The sequence below is a fragment of the Pithys albifrons genome, chromosome 15 (genome assembly GCF_047495875.1).
Source record: "Pithys albifrons albifrons isolate INPA30051 chromosome 15, PitAlb_v1, whole genome shotgun sequence".
NCBI lineage: Eukaryota > Metazoa > Chordata > Aves > Passeriformes > Thamnophilidae > Pithys > Pithys albifrons.
This window is the reverse complement of record NC_092472.1, coordinates 14,565,293-14,585,964: the sequence shown is the minus strand read 5'-3', so window position 1 is coordinate 14,585,964 and position 20,672 is coordinate 14,565,293. Positions and strand designations below refer to the sequence as shown.

Sequence of the window (20,672 nt, the reverse complement as noted above, 5' to 3'; positions counted from 1 at the left end):
GACCTGCCCCCTGCCACGCTCCTTTCTCCCCACTTCCCAGCGGGGCCGCCATACGTTGATCCCCGCTTTCCCTTCTCCCCCATTTCCCGCCGAGGGCGGTGTGAGAGACCCTCATGGAGTGACACGCCCCCCCCTCCGTGGCGCCCCTATCACCCCCCCCGCCCCCTCGGGACTACAACTCCCATGGTGCCGCGCGGCGGAAGCAGAAGTGGCGCGAGGCACGCGGAGTGTCATGGCCGCCGGCGGCGGGCGGGAGCTGCTCGCCCTCATCCACGAGCACTTGGTGCGCGGCGGGTTCGCGCGGGCCGCCCGCGAGCTGCAGGCGCAGAGCGGGCAGGTAACGGGGGGAGGCAATGGGGCCGGGGCGGGGGAGGCAGCGGGGCTGGGGCGGGGTACGGGGTGCGGGGGGCGGGTGATCCCGCGAAGCGCGCGGGCCTCGCCGCGGCCGCAGGGCCCGGCCCTCCCTTGGTGCCCTCACCGACCACCGGGTGCGACGCCGGTGCGGGCCGGGCGCTCTCTGGGGCTGCGAGTTCGTGGTCTCACGCCGGCCCGCAGGTGCATCCTGCGCCTACGTGGTGTCCCGGCCCCGAGCGGAGGCTCCCGGTGCCCGCAGACTGTCCCGACCCTGAGCGGGGGCTCCCGGTGCCCGCAGACTGTCCCGACCCTGAGCGGGGGCTCCCGGTGCCCGCAGACTGTCCCGACCCCGAGCGGGGGCTCCCTGCCCCGGGAGAAGGCTGTCCCCGGACTCGAGCAACCCCGGGAGAAGGCTGTCCCCGGCCTCGAGCAACCCCGGGAGAAGGGAGAGGGCTGGCAGCCCGCTGGATGGAGCCATCCTGTGCTGCCGGTGCATGTGCTGCTGCGGGGAAAGCCCCCAGGGGAGCGGGCGGCCCTGGGGGATTCACCGGGAGCGTGTGTGGGGAGGGCACGAGGCCGTTCCTTCTGCAGATTCGCGGACGGGCCCCTGCGGTCTCTGCTCCTGTCTGGTGGTCGCATCCCGAAACGGCGCAGATCCCTGACTGGTGTCCCCTCTGCTTTTACAGAAGTTACTCCCTTCCCTCTCGACCTCTCTCGAGGACATCTTTACCCACTGGGAAAAGTAAGTCAAAGGAGGAAATGAGTATCAGATAGATGCCAGGCTGTGCTAACATCCAGGCTGCATGGCATGTGTGTGATCTTTATTTGCCACATTGCCCCATTGTCAGAGTATTTCCAGTGATAACTGTGCTCAGCAGGCTTTTCTCCTAATCTCTGGTTTCACAGAAGTTCATTTCAGGTGTTTAGGATTACTCTGGTTTAAAATTTCCTGATCTTGGAGATAAGTTCTTACTTTAGAACAGTTGATGTTGTTTGTGCTCATTAATACTGGAGTATTACAAGGCTCAAGGGGTCGTGCTTTACTGTCAGAAATCAGTTCTCCTGTTCAGTTTCCCTTTCTTTGTAAAACCATGTGCTTTGCAGGAGTGTTGAACCAAGAACAGAGATGTTGAGCAGTGCTGAAATGCTAAAGCTCTTGCAGGGACTCAAACCTGGAATAGACCACAGATGATCTGATTGAGAGGAATTCTTTTTTTTTTCAGCCTGTCCTTTCAAGCCCTTACATGTTCCCAAGGCTTATATATTCCCCATGGGAAGGTCTGCAGCCTGGAGCCTTCCCATCCGTGGGGTGTAGTGACAGTGACACACACCCAGGGCTTGCTTTGGTTGAATGTTGGAGTCCAGGGCTGCAGAGAGGCCTTTGGCAGCGTCAGTGCTGGGTTATCCAGGGAATCCATGGAGCTGGGAGTGCTGGAGTGAGGATGCCCCTCAGCGTGGCTGTGCCAGCAGCCTTGGGAAGCGTTTCCTTCAAAGATGTGTTTTTGCTGGAACACCTTGTGCCTCACCTGCTGCCTCTGTCCTTGCTGTTGTACTCCACACCTGAGCAGGGGAAGGCCTTGGTGTAGATGAGGGTGTAGCAGCACAGAAATAGGTTTGCAGTTCCTCCCTCTAACAGTGTGTTGCTTCTGTGGGTGCTGATGGTGTCCTTCCCACATGCTGGTTGTCCTGCCTGTTCCAGCAAACCCTCCCAGACACTGCTGCTGTTAAACTTGGGGGCAGTAGGGGGTTTAATTCCTTTTTCTTTAGTGTCACCCTTCTGTTGTGATCCTGCTCCTCAGAGGTATCTGTTATTTCTGGTCAGCCTGAGTTATGCCTGGTTTGGAGTCAAAAGCAGGGATGTGTTGACCAGGAGTTCTTTATCCAGAAGGAGTCCTGGAGTGCTCTTGTGAGTGAGCTGCAGTTGTTACTCCATAGGCTTTTAGCCCCAGAATGTCCTTCCTTAAACTACCCTGTGGCTCTTGCCTGTCTCACCAAAGCATCCTTGGTGCTGTCTGGCACAAACTCTTCCCAAGTGAATGTAAAAGCTGAGACACTTACAGGAGTGGCCTCCCTCCAGAGCTGGCATTTACACTTGGAGGATGCAGGGAATGGGTGGAATGGGGCCTAGGAGCAGGAGAAAGCTGGACCAGCCAGAGCCCTGCATTCCTCAGGTGCTTCCAGGATGCTGCAGGGACAGCAGACATCATTTCTTCCCCTCACACATTATCCCTGAGATCCTGATCACTCACAGCAGCCTGTGTTGTGCTGTCAGCTGCCACTAGATCAGGAAGGTGTTACAGGGTCAGAGCTGCCTGTGTGGGATGCCCTGTTGTTTTATTAAAAGGATTGCTGGAGTAGTTACCAGGACTTTGGAATAGGAAACATGCCTTTGGATTGGCCTGCTTGCACAAAACTTGCTATTACAGCTGTGCTGGCAGAACATTCTGCTGGCAAGCACAATCTTTACTCTCCAAATTGTTAAACTAATCTTGGTTTTAAAACAGATGAACAAGTAAAATGAGCTAAACTGGCACAGGAGTGAGGATATTGGCCTCTGATAACTGTGTGTCTCCAGGCTGAGCAGCATTGCCTGTGTGAATCACACCAATGTGTGCCCAGTGTTATCCTTATAATAAAGCAAATCTGTTCCGTTTAATTGTCAAATGAAAGCATGTGTAACTTCAGCTGCATCATCTGTTTTGGTGCAGGTAGGATTTAGAGCCTGGAGGAATCTTTCTCCAGCCTAATGTTTTAACCCAGTTGAATAGCTTAAGGGTTTAATGCTTATCTGTGGCCTCTTCCTCCCCTTTTTCTAACACATCTTCTGTAGGTCCAGCCACTTTCTTTCCTAAACCTCTCTGCAACCTGACTTTTGTACCCTTTTGACCTGTGAGCCCAAGTTCAGATGAGTTTTTTAGCTTTAAAATTCACTTCTTCTGGCTTTATGGAATACCAGGACCCATTTGGGGATGGCTGCCCTAACCCTGGGGCTGTGCTTCGTAACTCTGTAACTGTAGCTGCCTCCTGGAGATGGAATTTATTCTGTAGGATGCCTTAGCTCTGTGTCAAGCACCACCCTGACCATACATGTTTTTACTTCTCTGCTAAAGTGAAAAAGAGTCTGCTTAGGGCACAGAAAAAGGTTGTCTAGGTTCAGTATCTCTTGAATGTTGCAAGGATATGTTGCTCTTGGGAGTTTGTGAAGGGCTGGAGATGCCCCTCGCAGGTTAGAGAAGTATTTCTCCCACTCCCTTAGGAGCTGCAAAGAAATGACACTGCCTGTCCTTAGACTGGGGCCTGACCTCACAGCAAATGAATAATTGTATTCCAGTTTATTCAAGATGTATTTTACACATTTTGACACAATTTTGCTTCCCTAGAACTCCCCCAAATTCCAAGAGAAGAAAGCTGAGTGATGAGGAGGCAACCATCCCAGAAAAGATCAGAGTTCCTGATCCTGTGAGCAGCTCTGAGAGCTCAGAAAAAGAAGAGGATGAGAAAGAGAAGGCAAAAGCTGCAAATGGTAGGAGCCTTTCATCTCCCTGGAGTTGACAGAGTAGGACTGGAGGCTTGTGTAGGAGCAGCCCAGTTTGCTTGGCTAGAGGAAATGCTTGTAAAGTGATGGCTATTCCCTTGTACTCTTAGAAAAATAGGACAACTAATTTAGTACCCTCTTCTCATGTGGAGTTTCTGAGGAGCACAGATGTCTGCTGAAGCTAGAAAAAAGGTGTTATGATTCACTGGGGAGGGATGGTGTTGTTGCTTGGATGAAGCCTTGGGAGCCTATTGCTGCCCACTTTGGAGCACTAGTTGGTTCCATGGATGAGGGAAGGATTTGTCAGGTGGTCTGGTAAGCCAGTGCCCCCTGTCTGAAGTGGGGATGGATCCCTGGTGCAGCTGGTGTGGGCAGCGTTGGCCTGCAGAGTCTAACAAAAACCCATGTGTCTGATACATTTTGGCTCAGTTCATCTGCTGTAGACCAGCCTTTGGAAACCTGCAGGTCTTGGCAGGATCCTTGTCTTGGTGCTGGGGAGAAGGATGGGGGGGGCAGGAGCAAAGAACTTGTCTGTCACAGGGACAGCAGTGATGGTGGTGTTGGGGCAGGTGTGGAGGTGGGACCCTGCCCTGCTGCTGGGCCCTTCCTGCAAACTGGAGGCCACATTGGTGTGAGAAACACACTCACACAGCTGTTCTGTGGCTCTCTCCTGTGCAGCAGCCAGCCTTTCTCTGGCCACAAACCTGGCAGTGAATGAAGAAAGCAGTGAGGAGGATGAGTCCTCATCAGAAGATGAGACACTGCCTGGGAAAGGTGCAGTGACGGTAAGGCAATTCTCTTGGCTTTGAAGGCTGGTGGTACTCTGAGGTCAGGACTGTCCCAGACTCATTGGCATGTGTAGGATTGTGGCCTGGTGTGGAATTCCTGTTAAAATGACCCTCCTGTGCAACCATAAGGCTTCTTTTAGATATCTCCCAAGTGCTTCCTTAAGAGCTCACCTGGTTGCCACATTGCTATTGAAGGTACATTGTCTCCAGTTTAGCTCCTCATCTGCGTGTAGGCTTCTAATTTTTCTGTTTCTGTTGTAGGTGACACCAGCTGTGGTGGGTGCCAAAGCTGCCAACTCCCTGCATTCCCCTCCCAAGGCCACTGCCCCGGTGGGCAGGGCAGCAGTGCTCCCTACTCCCAACAGAACTGTGCTCTCCAACAAGCAGCAGCCCAATGCTCCAGCTGCAGCTCCAGCCAAGGCCCAGAAACTGTCCCCTCCTGGAAAACCAGGACATGCCACAGCTGCCGTGGCCAAAGTAGGGCAAAGCAAAGCACCAGTAACGACCAAAGCACCAGAAAGTTCCAGCAGCAGCAGCTCCTCATCTGAGAGTGAGGAGGAAAAGGAGACGCCGGCTGTGAAGCCCCCAGCCCCCAAAGCGGGTGAGGAGCCTGCAGGGTGTGGTGAATGTCTGTGTGTGTGTGTGTGTGTGTGTGTGTGTGTGTGTGTTCCTGCTCTGCTACAAGTCAATTCAGAGACGTGCCTTCAGCATGTTCCTTTCAACTCCCTTGCTGGAAAGCTCAGAGTGATGCTTGTTCCTTGGGGAGGCTGCTAGAACACTGCAAAGCAGCCAGCTCTGGAGCTCCGTGGGATGAATCCAGCATGCTTGCTCCCATTTCAAGCAGCAGATTCTGTGCTAAGATGTCTGTCTGGCAACACCCAGCACTACAGGGTTGGGGGTAACAGCATAGCATGTCTGCAGGAGATGGAGTACTGATGCTACAGATACTTTCAGCTTTTTGGAAAAGCACTGCAGCCTTTTCTCTTTATTCCCAATTGCAAAGTGATTAGTTTTGGCTTTTGAAGTCTGTAGGGAAATCTTTTAAGTGCTTTGAAGCGTGTGTTTATGTGTTGGAGGAGGGGTGTGAGGCACAGACCGCTGAAGCTCTGAAAATGATCCTTCTCTTGGCTCTTTTCCAAGGGAGGCCCAGCCAGGCTGGGTGCCCCTGCAGGGAGCTGTGTGTGGCTGGGCAGTTCCCCATGGGATCAGAGGGTGGCCAAGAAGCATTTCCCATCTCTGCCTGCACTGTTAGAGTTGTGTTTGTGGGCCAACATTTGGAGAAGCTGTTCCCGGCAGGCCACTGATGCTTTCGGCAGGGCTGGGTCCTCTTCCCTGCAAATCCCCTCAGCTCTCTCTGCAGCTTGTTTTGTTTCACTGACTTCAAAAGCCACATTAGAGTCACTCTCTGGGGGCTCAGAGGAGGCAGCAGCTGTAACATCTCCTTGCTTGTGTTTCAGAGCCGAAGCAGGCGGCTGGGGCTGCAGAGAGCAGCAGTGAGGAATCCAGTGAGGACACATCCTCCGAGGAGGAGGAGCTAGCAGCTCCAACAGTCCAGGTAACGTCTCCAACACAGGTTCTTTGTCCCTAGGAAGTCACTTCCCTTCTTTTGAAGATGAGAGGAAATGCTACAGTGCTGTATTCTGACAACAGCTTTTACCTTGGATGTGTGATTCGCAAATCCAAAAACATGCTGTGTGGCTGAGAGTCCTGTTAACCCCTGCTGGCATCAACCATTCCATCCCAGTTTCTACTAGTGATGAAGCTGAGGGAGATCCTTTGATCTGTAAGAGGTGATTGGTGCGCAGTTTCACAGATACAGTCAGGGAGTTTGTGGAGAAAGTGGCTTGCGTCATTTACTCCACAGCCAATGGGTCTGAACGAGCCTGTCCTGTCAAAGTTAGCAAGGTAGCTTGCTTTAAAACATTCCATGCAGTTAGAGCTTTCAGCTGTTTTCTTCTGAGGTGTGACCTGATTCTCCTGTTCTTTTGTTCTGCCTGTTCCCAGGCAAAGCCAGCTGTGAAAGCAGTGCAGGTTAATGCAACACCTGTGAAAAGTGCACCTGCTGCTCCATTGTCTCTTAAGAAGAATGCAGTGAGGCAAACAGTGTTGCCACCAAGCCAGGCTAAACCTGCATCCACAACAGTTCCAGGAGTTGCACAGCCTGATGACACATCAGAGAGCAGCAGCTCATCAGACAGTGAAGATGAAGAACTTCCTTCAGTAACCCAAGTGCGTCTGTACAAGATTCTCTCTCTCCTTGCACACCTCTCAGGGCCAGGAACTGCAGTGAAAAGAAAATTTTGTAAATGCGCATGGTGTGTAGCAAAGTCAAGTTAGGGGTGGGAGGAAGGAGGCGTGGGGTGTTCAGAGGCACCACAGGGTCTTTGCTCTGAGCTTTAATCAACCCATTGCACCTTTCTTAAAAAAATCCTTAAGTGCTTTTACTTAAAAAAGTCTCCCAGCAAATCTTTTACCACCTGAAGAGGCAAATTGTAATGGTGGAATTTGCTTCTCAGGTATAAATAGCAATAATAGTGTCTAATTTGTTGAGCTGTAGTGCAGCCCAGCTTCCCTGCTATGGAGAGTGCAAAGTGCTGCCTTGTACCTCATTGGAGGGGACTGGCAGTAGCAGCAGGCTGATGAAGAATGTCTAATCTTGTTTCTCATCTTGGGAGACTATCCCCACACAGCTAGATGAAAGAATTCCTTGTGTCCTGCCAGTCACTAAACTTCCTTCAGGGTTTGCCTTTCCCCAGGGGCTCTGAAATCTCTTCCCTCAATTACAGTCTGAGCAAATGAATTATGATGCTGTGGGATTTGCCTTATTTCATTCTGTTCATGTCTTGTCCAGACAAAGCCACCTCCAAAATCCTCCCAGGCCGTCCCATCCCCAGTGAAATCTACACCAGCAGCATCACTTTCTATCAGAGCTTCTCCAGCAAAAACACCTCCACTGTCCCAAGGGAAGCCAGCACCAAAGTCAGCAGTGCCAAAGCAGGCTAAAACCCTGCTGGGAAAGACTGCTGCTCCCACAAAGCCTGCTGAAAGTATAAAGCCAGTGGAGACCTCTGGCTCATCAAGCAGTGAAGAGGAGGATCTCCCTGTGCCCATCAGCCAGAAGGTAGGTGATCCTTATTCAGCCCAGTGCCAAGGGATGGGATATACCAGACAAATGTTTATCCCTTAAATGCTACTACTGATCTTGAAACTCCAGGAGTATGTTGTATCTTGGTCCCTCAGAGAGGAAGATCTTTCTGGTTGGAAACAAGTACAACCTAACTGCTTACCTAGCCATACCAGAGGAGGGGGGCAACCTATTTGATGCCAGCTTTTCACTGCACTCATGCATTGCCTCTCTGGAGTGGGCCTTGGGAGCAGGGTCACAGGTAGCTTGGTCTTGACTCTTCTGTGAGGGTTTGGTTAGAGTTCTGTAACGATGAGCTCAGACTGGACTCAGGTGGCTGAACTCGAAGGGAAGCAAAAATCCCTTCCTTAGAGCATCCTGAGGCACATTGTGTTGAGACCTTCTGCCTCAACTCTGAGCTGCAGGGCCCTTCAGAAAGTGTCCTGAAAGCAGCCTTTTGGGGGTGGCACCTATTGTCTGCAAAGGAGGAGGGAAAGCCGGGGGCAGAGCCTCACGTGTCCTTGCAAGGAGCTCTTTGTCAACACATCCTTTCAGTATTGACAGGCAGGAGCCAGCAAGTCTCTGCATTTTTGTCTTCATAGCCTTGGTCTGCTAAGGTGGGTGGAGGGGGACGCATCTCTAGCAGTTGGCTCTGTGCTGCTCTCTTCCTGCATGATTGATTATTTGTGAGGCTTCAGCTCTGGGTGACAGGAACAGCTATTCTGGTAGCTGTGCCGTGGGGTCCTGCTGTAGAACCATTGAGACCTGTCCCTTTTAGCAGGGTTGTAGGTGAAGGATGTGCTGGGGTGGTTTTGTTTCCCACAGTGTTGGTTCTGTGAAGCTGTCAGCAGCAAGTTTTACCTGCTGATTTAACCACTTCAGCATCTTCCTTCTTGCAAACTGACACAGCAAGGAAGAGCTTGTCATCAAGGGAGCTCTATTTTTGCCAAACAGGCTGTTTGTTCCCATGTTAGTAGCCAGAAGGCAGAGACCATGAGTGAAGCCTGAAGATAAAACTGTTGGGCTTAGCTGTGTCCACAGTCCTGTCCTCCCAGTCAAACTCTTCTTAGCTCATCCTCACCATCTGCTACTTGGACATATGCTAACCACTGACTTACTGTATCCTGCAACTTCCTCTGGCTTCTATGCAAGATCCAAACAGATACAGAGCGTTGGAAGCTGCTTCATCCTTGCCTGTGGGGGTGGATTAACACAATTAAAATGAACATCATGCCTAAGTTGAACTGCTTAATTGGTGTGTTTATCCCTGAAGACTGAGGAATATTTAGTCAAAGAACTTGACAAGGTGTTTTGCATATTTTTTGGGGGGTAGGATAGTGATGGGGGGCAGTCTGACCCTAAAGATGCTGTGAGCTGCTTTTCTTTTGGAACTGCTGTTTTGGGCCAAAAATGGCACTTGAACCCTCTATGGACAGGCTTTGGCTTCTGTTTGGAAGGAGTGGGTGTGAGATGCACGTGCATCCATGTGTTTGGAACCCGTGTCTTCCTTGAGCATCCCAGGAAAACCCGTGTGGGCTGCACTAGCAGAAGTTGTCCTGCAACTTTTTATCTTGGATAACAGGCCTTGTGGGGAGAGACTAAATCTCCCAAGAGACAGAGGGTCTCTTTCCCTCCCTGAACCCTGTTTCCCCTCCTGTGCACATGACAGTTGTACCTTTGCTGGGCCATGACACAGCTGGGATACTGGTCCCAGTCCTGATCTGCTGGCAGTGCTTCCGAGGTGCACAGGCAGCGATGGAATGTGATTGTACAACGTGCTGGGTGCACGTGGCTCAGTGTTGTTCCCCCTCTTGTCATGCAGCGCTGCATGATGCAAATGGACCCAGCAAGTGGCAGATGGGTTGTGCGGCAGCTGAGTCATCACACTCACGGAGCCACAGGCAGCTCCTGCTTTGGGGGCTGGAGAGGGAGCAGGAAAAATGACTTCCTCTTGAGTTATTTTCCTCCTCTCCAAGTTACTTAAGTACCTGTGACTCCCAAGCTGTCAGAAGCTCTCTGCCTGTGTTACCTGCTCCCTGGGTGTAACTCGGCCATGCTGCCAGCCTGATCCTACCTGTGGCTGTCATCCATCTGGATGTGGATGGAAGGACCTTGGCTTCCTCCCAGGAAGCTCTGAGACTGTATAAACCTTACAGTGATTTCTCTGTGGATGCTGTTATGTTCTTTCTGTTTTAGGATGCCCCTGCATGGCAGCTCTTTCCCACTCGCTTGCTAAAGCAAACAGCCCTGTGCTGTGCATCCACATGGGGGTAGAAACCAGTCCTGTTGCTATGAAGGACTTAAAACTGAGTGAGTGGGCTCTGATCTTAGTAAGCTCTTCCCTTGCACAGCAGTGCTTGGGACAGCAGGGAGAGGAGCTGGCACATTCAGAGTAATGTGTGTGAATTCTTCTGTCTGATTCAAGTAATTCTCTCTCCTCAGCTTTGCAAATCTGGCCCCTCTCGTGGAGATTGTGACTCACTGGTATCAAAACAAAACAGAAGATTGAAGTTTGCAGTCCCCCCTCCCCAGGCACTCATGAAGGTTTCTGTTTCTCTAAGCAGAGTCAAAATGTGCTTGGCTTGTTCAGAGAGCTGTTCTGTAATGGGATAAACATGCAGATGCTGTTGTCTGTTTAGTGTTTGGCTTGGAGATTATAAACACTGCCCCAGTGGCAGCCTGTGGCGAGGCTGTGCCAGGAGGCACAGTAGGATTTGTCTTCCTAGGAGGCTGCTAGGCTGGTGTTCTCCTCCGTGGGCTGTGGAGGTATATCACTGTGTTGGCAGCATGGCAGGGGAGTGGCAGGGGTAGTGCAGGCAAGGAGGAATCTCACTGAGTGCCAAACCAGGCTGCCATCACATGCTGAGTGGACAGGGTCTGCCTGCCCTGGCAAACATGATGTACTCTTTGGCACAGCAACCCAGAGATGAGCCATGAGCGGAGTAAACTGAGTGGGCGCAGAGCGCTGTGAGCCTGGGGAATATCTGCAGAGGGTGAAATTCCCAGATTTCTGTGCAAGTGCTGCCTGTCCTTCTGCCACCACCCGTCTTCAGTGTGCAGGAGGGTCTGCAGCCCTCAGCAGAAACTGAGAAAGTGGCCAGGAAGAGACAGAGTCTCGTCTGACAGTTGTATATCTGGGGCTTAAGATGACCTTGGCTTCCTAGTGCTGACACAGCACTTGCTTGGGGAAGTGGCCTGTGGCCTGTCCTGGGACAGAGTGCCAACAGGTGCTGTAGATAGAAAGTGTCAGGGTTTTTGTTGTCTGAAAATTTCTAAATTCTTAAACCTGTTGACACATGAGTTTCCAAGGTGAGTCCCACTCTATCTCTGGCTGCCCTCTGTTCCCAAACCCCTGTGTCTGCACTAAGCCCTCCAGCACCTTTAGGATGTAGCTGCTCTCTTATTGCCTCTGAATCTTGTTACAGAGCAAGGCTTCCCAACTCCTACTGATTCCCTGAGCTGGGAGGAGGTCATGCTTAAATAAAAGGCTTCCTTGAAGTCAGGTACTTGAGGTTACGGTGGTTCTCCTGACCTCAGTCTCCTGTTAAGCCAGTGTTTCTGCTTGAAGAAGGCATTGCTGTTACGACCTTACAAGCACTGTTAGCCTGCAAGCTCGTGCAGTAAAACACGCTCAGATTTCCTGTCAGAAGCAAATTGCTAAATGTACGTGTGTACAGCAGCTCAGTCCAGGCAGTGACTGAAGCCCCTTCCACTCTTAACATGCCATGGAAGAAGTGAGTGTTAGTAGCAGCTGTGTTAGGGTAAAACAAAACCCCACTTGAGCTGAAACGGCACTTAAACTCCTAAACAACACCTGTACTAACACTGTTTCTGGGTTTGTGTTTCTGTTTTGCTAAGAGGTTAACAGAACAGCCCCGGCCTGTTCCCGACCTGAGCCAGGCTGCTAAAGCTGGGCCACCTGAAAAAGCAGTGGGAAGCACCTTGAAAAGCCAGGTCTCGGAAAGTGGGAGCAGTGACTCGTCTGACAGTGAAGAGGAGTCCCCTGTGGCACAGAGGCAGCCTGCACCAGCTGGTAAGTCTCCTGGTAGCCAGGATCCCTCACCTGCATCCTCATGGATTTCCTGCTCTCCCTTACACGTGTAACAGCGGAGTCTGATGTGATAGCTCCTGCTCTGGAGAGCAACTCTTTCTCATAGTGACAATCTCTTACGCTTTTCCTGCAGTGAAGACCAATTCTGTGCCCCAGCCAACAAATGTGAAGAAGGCACCAACTTCAGCACCTGCTACAGTCCCTCCAGCTGTGGACAGCAGCGATGATTCCAGCGAGGAATCAGATTCAGAGGATGAAATAGTCCCCCCCTCTCAGGTGAGAAGCTGCTGACACACTGAGTGTGTAGGCTGTTAGTGCTGCAGCTCAAGAGGTCTCGGAATTTGGAAGGTAATAGTTGGGCAGGTGATGAGCAGTGCAGAGAAGCCTCCCCTTGGTTGGATCAGGTTTTTTTGTCAGTGTCTGTGGATTTGGCTGACCCCAGCTGTGGCCTGTCTTGGCCACAGCAATCTTTCAATGTGTGAGAGCAGTGGAGGGTGTGAATGCTTGGATAGGAACTTGAGTAAGACATATGAGTCCAGACCTTGGGGGGGACTCTTCCCTCTGCTCTACTCCAGGAAATATGACTAGAAAAGCAGCCAAATCCCTACAGGCAGAGTCTTTCCATGAGCTGTGTGGCTGCCAGGCAACCTATTGCCTGGTTCCTCCTGAGCTCCTTGAGCTCTCTGGGACTCCTCCTCCAGAAGCCCAACAGGGTAGCACAGTGGTCCTGCTGCCGTTCACCTGGAGGAGCCATACCCAGCCTTGGAGAAGGAAGGTGACTCCATATGTGGGCTGAGGGCACCACTGCTTGTCATGGAGCCCATCCCAGCTCTCCCACTGGAGTCTTTCTGTGACTCTGTGCCAGTCCTGGAAGGCTGTGGCTGAGCTCCCTGGGGCCAGAGCTGCCTTGGTGTGAAGCTGTGTTGGGTATCTCTGTGCTTCTGCTGCAGTTTGAGCCCAAGAGACTGCATGAAAAAACACTGAGGAACATGGCTGAGGAACATGGCTAACATTTCTACATGGTGGTGGCTTGGCTCATGCTCTGAGCCCAGGTCTTGGTGGCCAGGCACACTTCATATCCCACACATACCCATCCCCTGCTTGGCCAGTGCCTGTGCCAGGAGAGGGACATTATGTGCACTCAGGAAGCCCTTCCCCATATTGGCCTGATGCTGTGGCCATGGAAAGGCTGTCTCCCACCAGCTGATGGGCAGGCAACGAGCCTGAGCAGTCCTTGAGTAAAATATGTTTATAGTACTAAGATTGTATAAAATAATGCAGTTGCTTTAACTTGAGCTCTGTGTAAGAGGGCTGAGAGTTCACATTGGATTGGTGGCTTTGTGTAGTGGAGTGTTGCCTTTTCCTTTCTGAAGGCCAGATGTTTTGTGAGGGAAATGTCAGCCCACAAAGGCCCAGCTTGTCACAGATTTGGAGAGGGAGAGCTGCTCATGTAGCCTTGTTGGTAACACAAACCAGGAGGCCAAGTGCTCTGTCGTGGCTCCTGCTCCCTCCTCTGCTGGCATTTGTGTCTTGGCCCTGTCGTCAGTGACTGATTTCCATGCCCCTGGCCCTTCTATTTTTAACTTCTCTTACGTTAAGTTTGATGGGAGTGTTCAAATGTGAGGCAACAAAATTGCTTCTTGTTAATTTGCTCCCTAATCTGTTTCTGGCTTTTGGACATGGAGGGAAATTTTCCCAGTGGTTGGTGTCTTTGTTTATCTCTCTTGCCAGTTAACTCTTGGTGTGTTTATTTTTAGAGTGTAGAAGACATCTGAGAGGCCAAGTACCTGCTATGCAAAGGTTTGCAACTGCAGTCTTGTTGGTGCTGCAGTGGGTAGGGATTCACAGCCTCCAAACACAACACATTTTGCCTGCTTGCTCTCATGATGGGTTCCTTTGGGGTACTGAGCTAATGCTTTTGGTACTCCTGGGGTGCTGGCCCTCACTGTTGCTCCTGGCTATGCCAGAGGCCTTGCTCAGAGGCTCGTGGGAGACAGAGCTGGTCTGTAAAGGAGAGAGGAAAAAAACCAAAAAGTCTTGGTGCTGAAAAGGATGGAAAGACTCAGGAGGTAGTTCTGGATTGGTGTATGCTTCTACATCTTTTTCCTCCAGGTTGTGCTCTGTCCTGATTTTGTTTCTCATCTATTTTAGAGTCTGCCCCAGCAGAACATCAAAGTAACGCCAGTTTCGAGCACAGCAGCTGCGAAGGCCAGTGCCGCCCTGCCCTCGGGGAAGAAGATAAAAACTCCCGCTGTCCCTCCAGTGAGCAGGGTGTCTGAGAGCTCGAGCAGCAGCGACTCAGAGCACAATGTGCTGGCAGGAAAGGTAATGATGGAGGATACTAAAGTGGGGAGCTTCCCTGGGGAGAGGGGAAACATAGGTCTGCTGGAGTCTGAGGCTGGTGCCGTGTCCTCAGTTGCAGGAGTGTGTGAAGCAGGGAGAGATGGGCTACACTGTCCTAACCACTATTATCTCACTATGAGGTGAGGCAGAGGAGCAGAGGGTAGCGCTGGTGCCTTTGTTGTTCCTGTCTCCCCAGATGACTGGCTGGTTTCTTTCTTCTTTGTGATGACAGTTGTCTGCTTGCCCACATCTCCCACTTCACTTGGGGGCCACGGGTAGCTGGGGTCTCTGTGTCCTGCATGAGAGGTTCTTGGGCTAACCTTGACACAAACTGGAGTAGTGTGGCTGAAGAAGGGCTGAGGTGGACCAAGCCTGTCTTCTCTGGTCTGCTGCTTATAGTTTTGTGGATGTGAGCAGTAATTTCTCCTTCCAAATCTATTTCATTTTTCCCTCCCTAGGCCCCCACTGCTTCTAGCTTGAAACAAACGGTTCCTGTGGGAAAAACTCCTCCAGCCAACACTGCCACCTTGCAGGCTGCTTTGTGCCCAGGAAGTTCTACTGCCAAGGTGAAGAAGCCAGGCCTTCAGCCAGTGCAGGATGCCCAGCTGAGCCAGGCCACACTGCCCACCCAGGCAGAGGACACTTCAGGCAGCAGCAGTTCCTCTGACAGTGACGAGGAAGAGACACCCAAGCAACCCCCCAAACCTGGTCAGTTGTCTCCAGAAAATGCTGTCAGTGCTACCAGGGTGGGGACAGTGTTTTGCTACCCCATGGGAGGTGTGTAGTGGTCCCTCCTCTCCAGCTTGGCAGAGCACTTCCCTTTCTTTGGAGGTCGAAGGCCCTTTTGGTGACAGTACCTATGTTGGATTAGTGAGCTCAGCTCCAGGCAACAGTGGTGGATTTAATGGGATGAACTCTGCTCTTCCAGCAGGCTCACTGCAGAAACCAGAACAGACTCAGCCAGCCCACAGCTCCTCCTCGGAGTCCAGTGAGGAGGAGGCAGCATCACAGGTATGGTACCTGAGTAGGCTCCTAAGTAGGACTGAGAGAAGACTCAATTCTCAGCCATAGCAGACAAGGTGCTGCATGGGTTTTCCAGCAGCGAAGTGGGGGCTCCCCAGTGCAGTGGTGAGACAAGACCTTTTGGTGAGGGCACAAAGAGGCTTTTGAACCTGGAATGCTTCCCCAGGCAGCCAGACCTTGTGTCCAGGATTCATGGTACCTTCCCTGGGAGAAGAGACAGGAGGAAGTGGTACCTTGCAAGGGTTAAACCAGGAGAACTGATGCGCAATGCCAATAGCAGCAGGAATTTTTTCCCCTACTTTTATTTGTAACTTAACCCGTGTCCAAGCCATTAAGTTCCTTTTGTAAGTAACTTGCAGGGTGCAGCACATCTGCAGTGCATTAGCTGTGCGTGGGCGCACGCTAATGGCCAGGAGCCTCCCACAAGCCTGTCTTGCTGGGTGAGAACAAAGAGGAGAACCTCTGCCCGCCAGTTCGTGTGGCTGTCAGCTCAGCTGACGTCTGCCCCTCTCCTGGTAGCCCTGAGCTGGCTCCATAGGTGGCCAAAGGTAGGCCCTTCACTTGCAGTATGAGGACAATAGCAGCAGAGACAGTTCTGGGTGTGTGTGGGAGGCTGCCCTGTTGTGAATCCTCAGTTTGTCTGTGCTGTTTCAGTCCCTCCTCACAGGCTATGTGGGCTTCCCCAAGACCCCAGCAGCACCCCAGGCACCAAAGACGGTTTCCTCCCAGCCTGTAGGTGAAGTGGGGCCAGGGAAGGCAGCCGTGACTGCTGCAAACTCTCCCGCGAAGGCTCCCCTGAAAGCAGCCCCAGCCGACAGCTCAAGCAGTGACAGCAGTGACTCCGACACAGATGACAACCAGGTGGCTGCAAACCACAAAGCAGGTGGGTCTCATTTGGCAAGGGTGGGAATTTGCTTGGCCCAGGAGCAAAGGCGTGCTGGCACAGGAGGGTGACACTGGGGAGGGTGTCAGTGGGACGGGCCCTGTTCCCAGTGTGTCTCCATCATGGAGCCCAGCAGCATGGAGCGCTGCTGCCGTCTGCTGGCTTCCCTGATCATGGCACAGCCCTCTGCCTGAACACACGGCTCATGCTGGCTGTGTGTGAGGCTCAGTGCTCCGTGCCTTTGCCTACTCTGAGCTCTGCTTTAACCACAGTAATTAACGGGAGCAGTGAGGGCTCTCTCTGGAGCTGAGACACACGGAATTGGTTTGCTGAGTTAGTGGTGGCTTCTGTGGAAGATTCAGACACTGGCTGAGGAACATCTGCTACACAGTCCTGTTATTCAAGGCTCCCCTTGTGTGGGCTCTGTAGCATATCTGGAGTGCAGAGCAGGGGAAGCAAGTAGGAAGACCTATGGAGAAAGGAAAAGTCCCACCATTTCTGTGATTTGTTGGCAAATTGTAAAACTTGGAACTGGGAGCTGCTTCTGCTCATGTGTGAACCCAGTACCTTCAGTTGAGCTCTGGCGTGCTCTAGAGACTCAAATGGGCCTGTTGGCTCCTTGGGCACATCAGTACATAGTGCAAAGGGCTGTTGAGGAGGTCAGAATTATATATGGGCTCCAGAAGGCTCTGGGGTCAGCTATTGGTGGTGGTTAAATGTGGCAGTGCGGATACCTCCACCACCTTTGGAAGTCCCTGGCTTACTGGAGTGGTGTCCTGGGGAAGGACTGCTCTGTCTGTGCTCACCCATCTTGCCAAACAGCCAAAGCTGTTATGGGTGTTGTCACCCACTTCTCTCAGTTGATCTCAGGCTGAGGCATCTTTTTCTGACTCTGCTATAGATGGCCAACGTGCTTAGCTTTTCTGGGAGAAGAACTGGATGCTCCTCTTCAAATGCATATTTCCATCCTCGTATGACTGTGATCATACGAGGATGGAACTCCCTGAGTTGTCTTCTCTCTCTTTGTCACTGTTTCTGCAGTCAACAACACCCCTTCAGGACAGGAAGCCACAGAAGCCTCCAGCAAAGAGAAGATGGCAGGAAAAACAAAGCCAGGTCATGCTAGCCTCAAACCTTCTGCACTCAAGAAAACCCTTGCAGTGAAAGAGAATAATGTTGGAGCAGAAGAGGTGAAAATGACCCCAGCACCATCACATGCCCTGCTCTCTGTCCCACAGTCAGGGGAACCAAGATCGGGGAGCGAAACTGAGGTCACCACTGCTGCCAAAGTCCCTGCAGTGCAGACTGTGGAAAGGTTGGAAGTGAAGAAAAAGAAGAAAAAGGAGAAGAAAGAAAAGAAAGAAAAGAGGAAACCGTCCTCCACAGCAGACAAGGCTGTGAAAATGTCTAAGAGCAAAGACAAAGAGAACAAGAAACAGAAAACGTCTCAGAAGCGGAAACTGACAGGAGAGGATGGGGCTCTGGGGCAGCCCAAGAAGAAGAAACAGAAAGGGCAAGCTAACGAAGAAGTACCCAAAAAGAAAAAAAAGAAAGCAAATGGTGACTTGGAGAAGATGACAGACAGCAAGGAAAAGAAAAAAACAGCTAAAAGTAAGCATCCTACACTTGGGGCCTAGTTTGCAATAAGTTCTTGCAGCTGGTGCATGTTCAGCCTCCAGTGCAGGGCCTTGTAAGTAGCACCCACTTTTCCACTGGCTTCCTGCCTGGCTGCTTCCCTCTTAGAATTAAAGTCATTTGGGTTGGAAACCCCTCTAAGGCCGAGTTCAACAAGTAACCCAGGCCTACCTCCAAACCATGCTACCAAGTCCCACATCTACATATCTTTTAAATCCCTCCAAGGATGGTGAGCCCACCACTGCCCTGGGCAGCCTGTTCCAGTGTTTGACAACCCTTTCAGTGAAGAACTCTTTCCTAATATTCAGTCTAAACCTCCCCTGGCTCAACTTGAAGCCATTTCCTCTTGTCCTCTTGTTCTGTCACCTGTTGTCTTTCTACACCTTGACGTTCTGTAGTGCTCTTCCATTCTCCTAATCCAGAGGCCATTTTTTAATTGGCAGTGCAGCCTACATTTGCAAATCAGAGCTGGTTCTGTGCTGGATTTTGTAGGCTGTAAAAATAAATAAATAAATAAATAAATGAGAAGATGGATTGGCTGGGCCAAATCTGCTGGGGTTTCTGTTCTCTGTTAAGATGCAGCCATTATTTTTGGAGCAGACAGACTTGTCCATTGGCCATTGTGTGGGCTGTTGCACAGGGGTGAGCTGGAGCCTCTTGGAGCAGTTGTGCTGAGCTGAACCTCGTATCCATCCTGTGTTAGAAGCTCCCCTTGTTGTTTCTGGCATGTACCCAGCTACTCCAGCCATGAAGCGGTTCCTTGGAGCGGGTGGGCAGCAGGATATGGAAAGAAGGGAATCCTATGTAATTCCACCCACACATGTGCACAGATGGTAGGATCAAACTGCTCTGGCTCAGAGGTACTGGGGAAACATTCCTGGATGCAGCTGCTTGTATGAGGGCTCTGCCCTCATCCAGTTGTTGCTCTGTAGACCTTGCTCAAGTTTGGATGTGATCAGAAATTTACAGGAGCTGATCCTTCCAGTCTGTGTTCCCTCTCAGAGGCTGACAATACCAGAATCTCTCTTAGCTGGCTTTTCTTTCCCTCTCCCAGAAAAGAAGACTGGAAAAGAAAAGAAGAAGGGCAAAATGGTGTCTTTGGAAGGGGAGCCTATAGCGGATGGCTCTGCCAAGGTTCACAAGAAGAAGAAGGTACATGCCAGACCCTGGGCTGGGGTACTGTGGGCAGAGCTGCTCTGAACCACAGCTGTGGTGCTCATCCTGGCAGTGTGCCAGGCTGGAGAAGGAACAGAACCATGTCCTGGCCTTGCTGGCAGCACAGGGAGCCTGCAGTCAACTGTGGCCAGTCTTGAGACACCCTGGCCTTTGTTTGGGATGAGGGTGACTCGAACAAGGGCTTGTTCTTATATTGCTGCCCCAGGAGAGATCTCTGTCCCTGGAAGGGGGAAACCCAGGGGCCCTTTTGGTGGCAGAGAGAGCCTGTCCTAGGAGAAAGTGGTGCTCTTCAGCTTCCTGTTGATCTTAATGTCAGCAGAAACTGAAGCTCTGAGGGCTTGGCAGGCTACTGCATCCCATCCCAAGAGCTTGAAGGGTGACAGAGGGAGACTACAGGATGTTCCTTGTGGTGGCACCACCTCCACAGGGATGTATCCAGGAAACCTGTGTGGCTCTGCTGGGTCCTTCATGTTTGTGCAGATGATAATTATTTATTTTTCCCTCTTTTCTTTTTAGAAGAAGAAAACAGCTGAGCCTGAAGGATTGTGAGAAGGTACATGGCCTGTAGATGGGGACTGTCAATTTGTACCTCTGAGCAGCGGTAACCTTGGCCAAAATTCACAATTCCTGGGCCAGTTTTGGGAAGACAGTCTGCCCTCTAAGTGCTCACTGAGCCAGCCTGGCCTTAGATTAGAGGGCCAGGGAGTGGAGCAGTGTGAGGAATGTCATGCAGCAGTGTGCTGGCTTCTCTGGATGTGTCTGACCTCAACTCCTTAGCTGCTAAGAAGTGGATGTCCAGCCTGGACGTTGCTGACTTCTGTCACCAGCAGAGTGGCCTCTGGCGGTATCTGTCTGTCCCTGCTGACCATAGGGAGCTTGGAAGAGTGATGTGGATTAGATGGTGATGTTGTAGCCACCTGGAAGTGGACCAGATGCCTCTGCCCATGCTCTGCTCAGCTGTAAGGCTGTTCTCCTCCTCCCCATCCCTAACTCTTTTAACTCCTCTCCCCAAAGGTACCGCATTCCTGTGATTAAGGATTTATGGGTGAAGATCAAAGAGAAGAGAGGAAAAGGAAGTTCATCAGGAGAATTTCAACTTTTTTTTAAATAATAATTTATAATTTAACTGTGACTTTTAGAGCAGAGCAGTGTAACTTTCTGCCTCCTCCTGCCCTGCTGGGGCCCAGAGATGTGCTTGTCGTTTCTCCTGATGGAACAAGCAGTTTGAGAATAAGCTGCTTTTCTCTTGTTGACACCCAGCCATCCCTTTCTTTTACCACAGAGCTATATTTTTAAGAGAAACTTTTACCTTTTTTTTCCCTTCCTCCTTCTGTGACTTGTGGTGTCAGTCCTTTTGCTACTACAGAAGAGAACTGTTGTGTTTCCTTTTTATTTTAACACTGACAGCAGTGATTATGATGTCCCTGGAGTTGCACTGAACAGCTGTGTCCAGCAGTTGTTCTCAGCCAAGGCAGAGTCGGTTTTTGTGGTTTTTTATGGAGTACAAAGTAAAAACCAACAACATGAAATTTTGTTTCTGCTACTTTCAGAAGGCTCTGAAGGATGTTGTGGGTAGGAGAGCGGAGCCCAGTGTCTGCCTGGATTCATTGACACTGTTAGAACCCTCCAGGAAAAACTAATTGCTTTTTTCCTGCTCACTGGGGACAGGCTGGGATATAGGAGGTGAGGAAAAAGGGACTAGATCCTCTTGTGTTCTGCAGATAAGGGCAGAGCCTTCTGGCTGTGGAGGGAGATGACTC

At 51.3% G+C, this 20,672-nt stretch overlaps 1 protein-coding gene across 2 annotated transcripts; it reads left to right on the top strand.

The window, feature by feature from the left end:
- The first annotated feature begins 223 nt into the window (after positions 1–223).
- TCOF1 (treacle ribosome biogenesis factor 1) lies at positions 224–20,441 on the top strand. Of its 2 annotated transcripts, none has more exons than XM_071569906.1 (18): positions 224–337; positions 1,041–1,096; positions 3,735–3,877; positions 4,568–4,674; positions 4,939–5,278; positions 6,135–6,232; positions 6,682–6,906; positions 7,529–7,798; positions 11,660–11,834; positions 11,986–12,128; positions 14,004–14,177; positions 14,654–14,903; positions 15,127–15,206; positions 15,873–16,101; positions 17,143–17,712; positions 18,791–18,888; positions 19,429–19,465; positions 19,927–20,441. In XM_071569906.1, the coding sequence occupies exons 1-17, from the start codon at positions 233–235 to the stop codon at positions 19,459–19,461; spliced, it is 3,096 nt and encodes a 1,031-aa protein (XP_071426007.1). In that variant the 5' UTR covers positions 224–232; the 3' UTR covers positions 19,462–19,465; positions 19,927–20,441. The 2 variants fall into 2 exon arrangements, with proteins under 2 accessions (XP_071426007.1, XP_071426006.1); XM_071569905.1 differs by having other exon boundaries at positions 15,124–15,206.
- Positions 20,442–20,672: the final 231 nt, after the last annotated feature.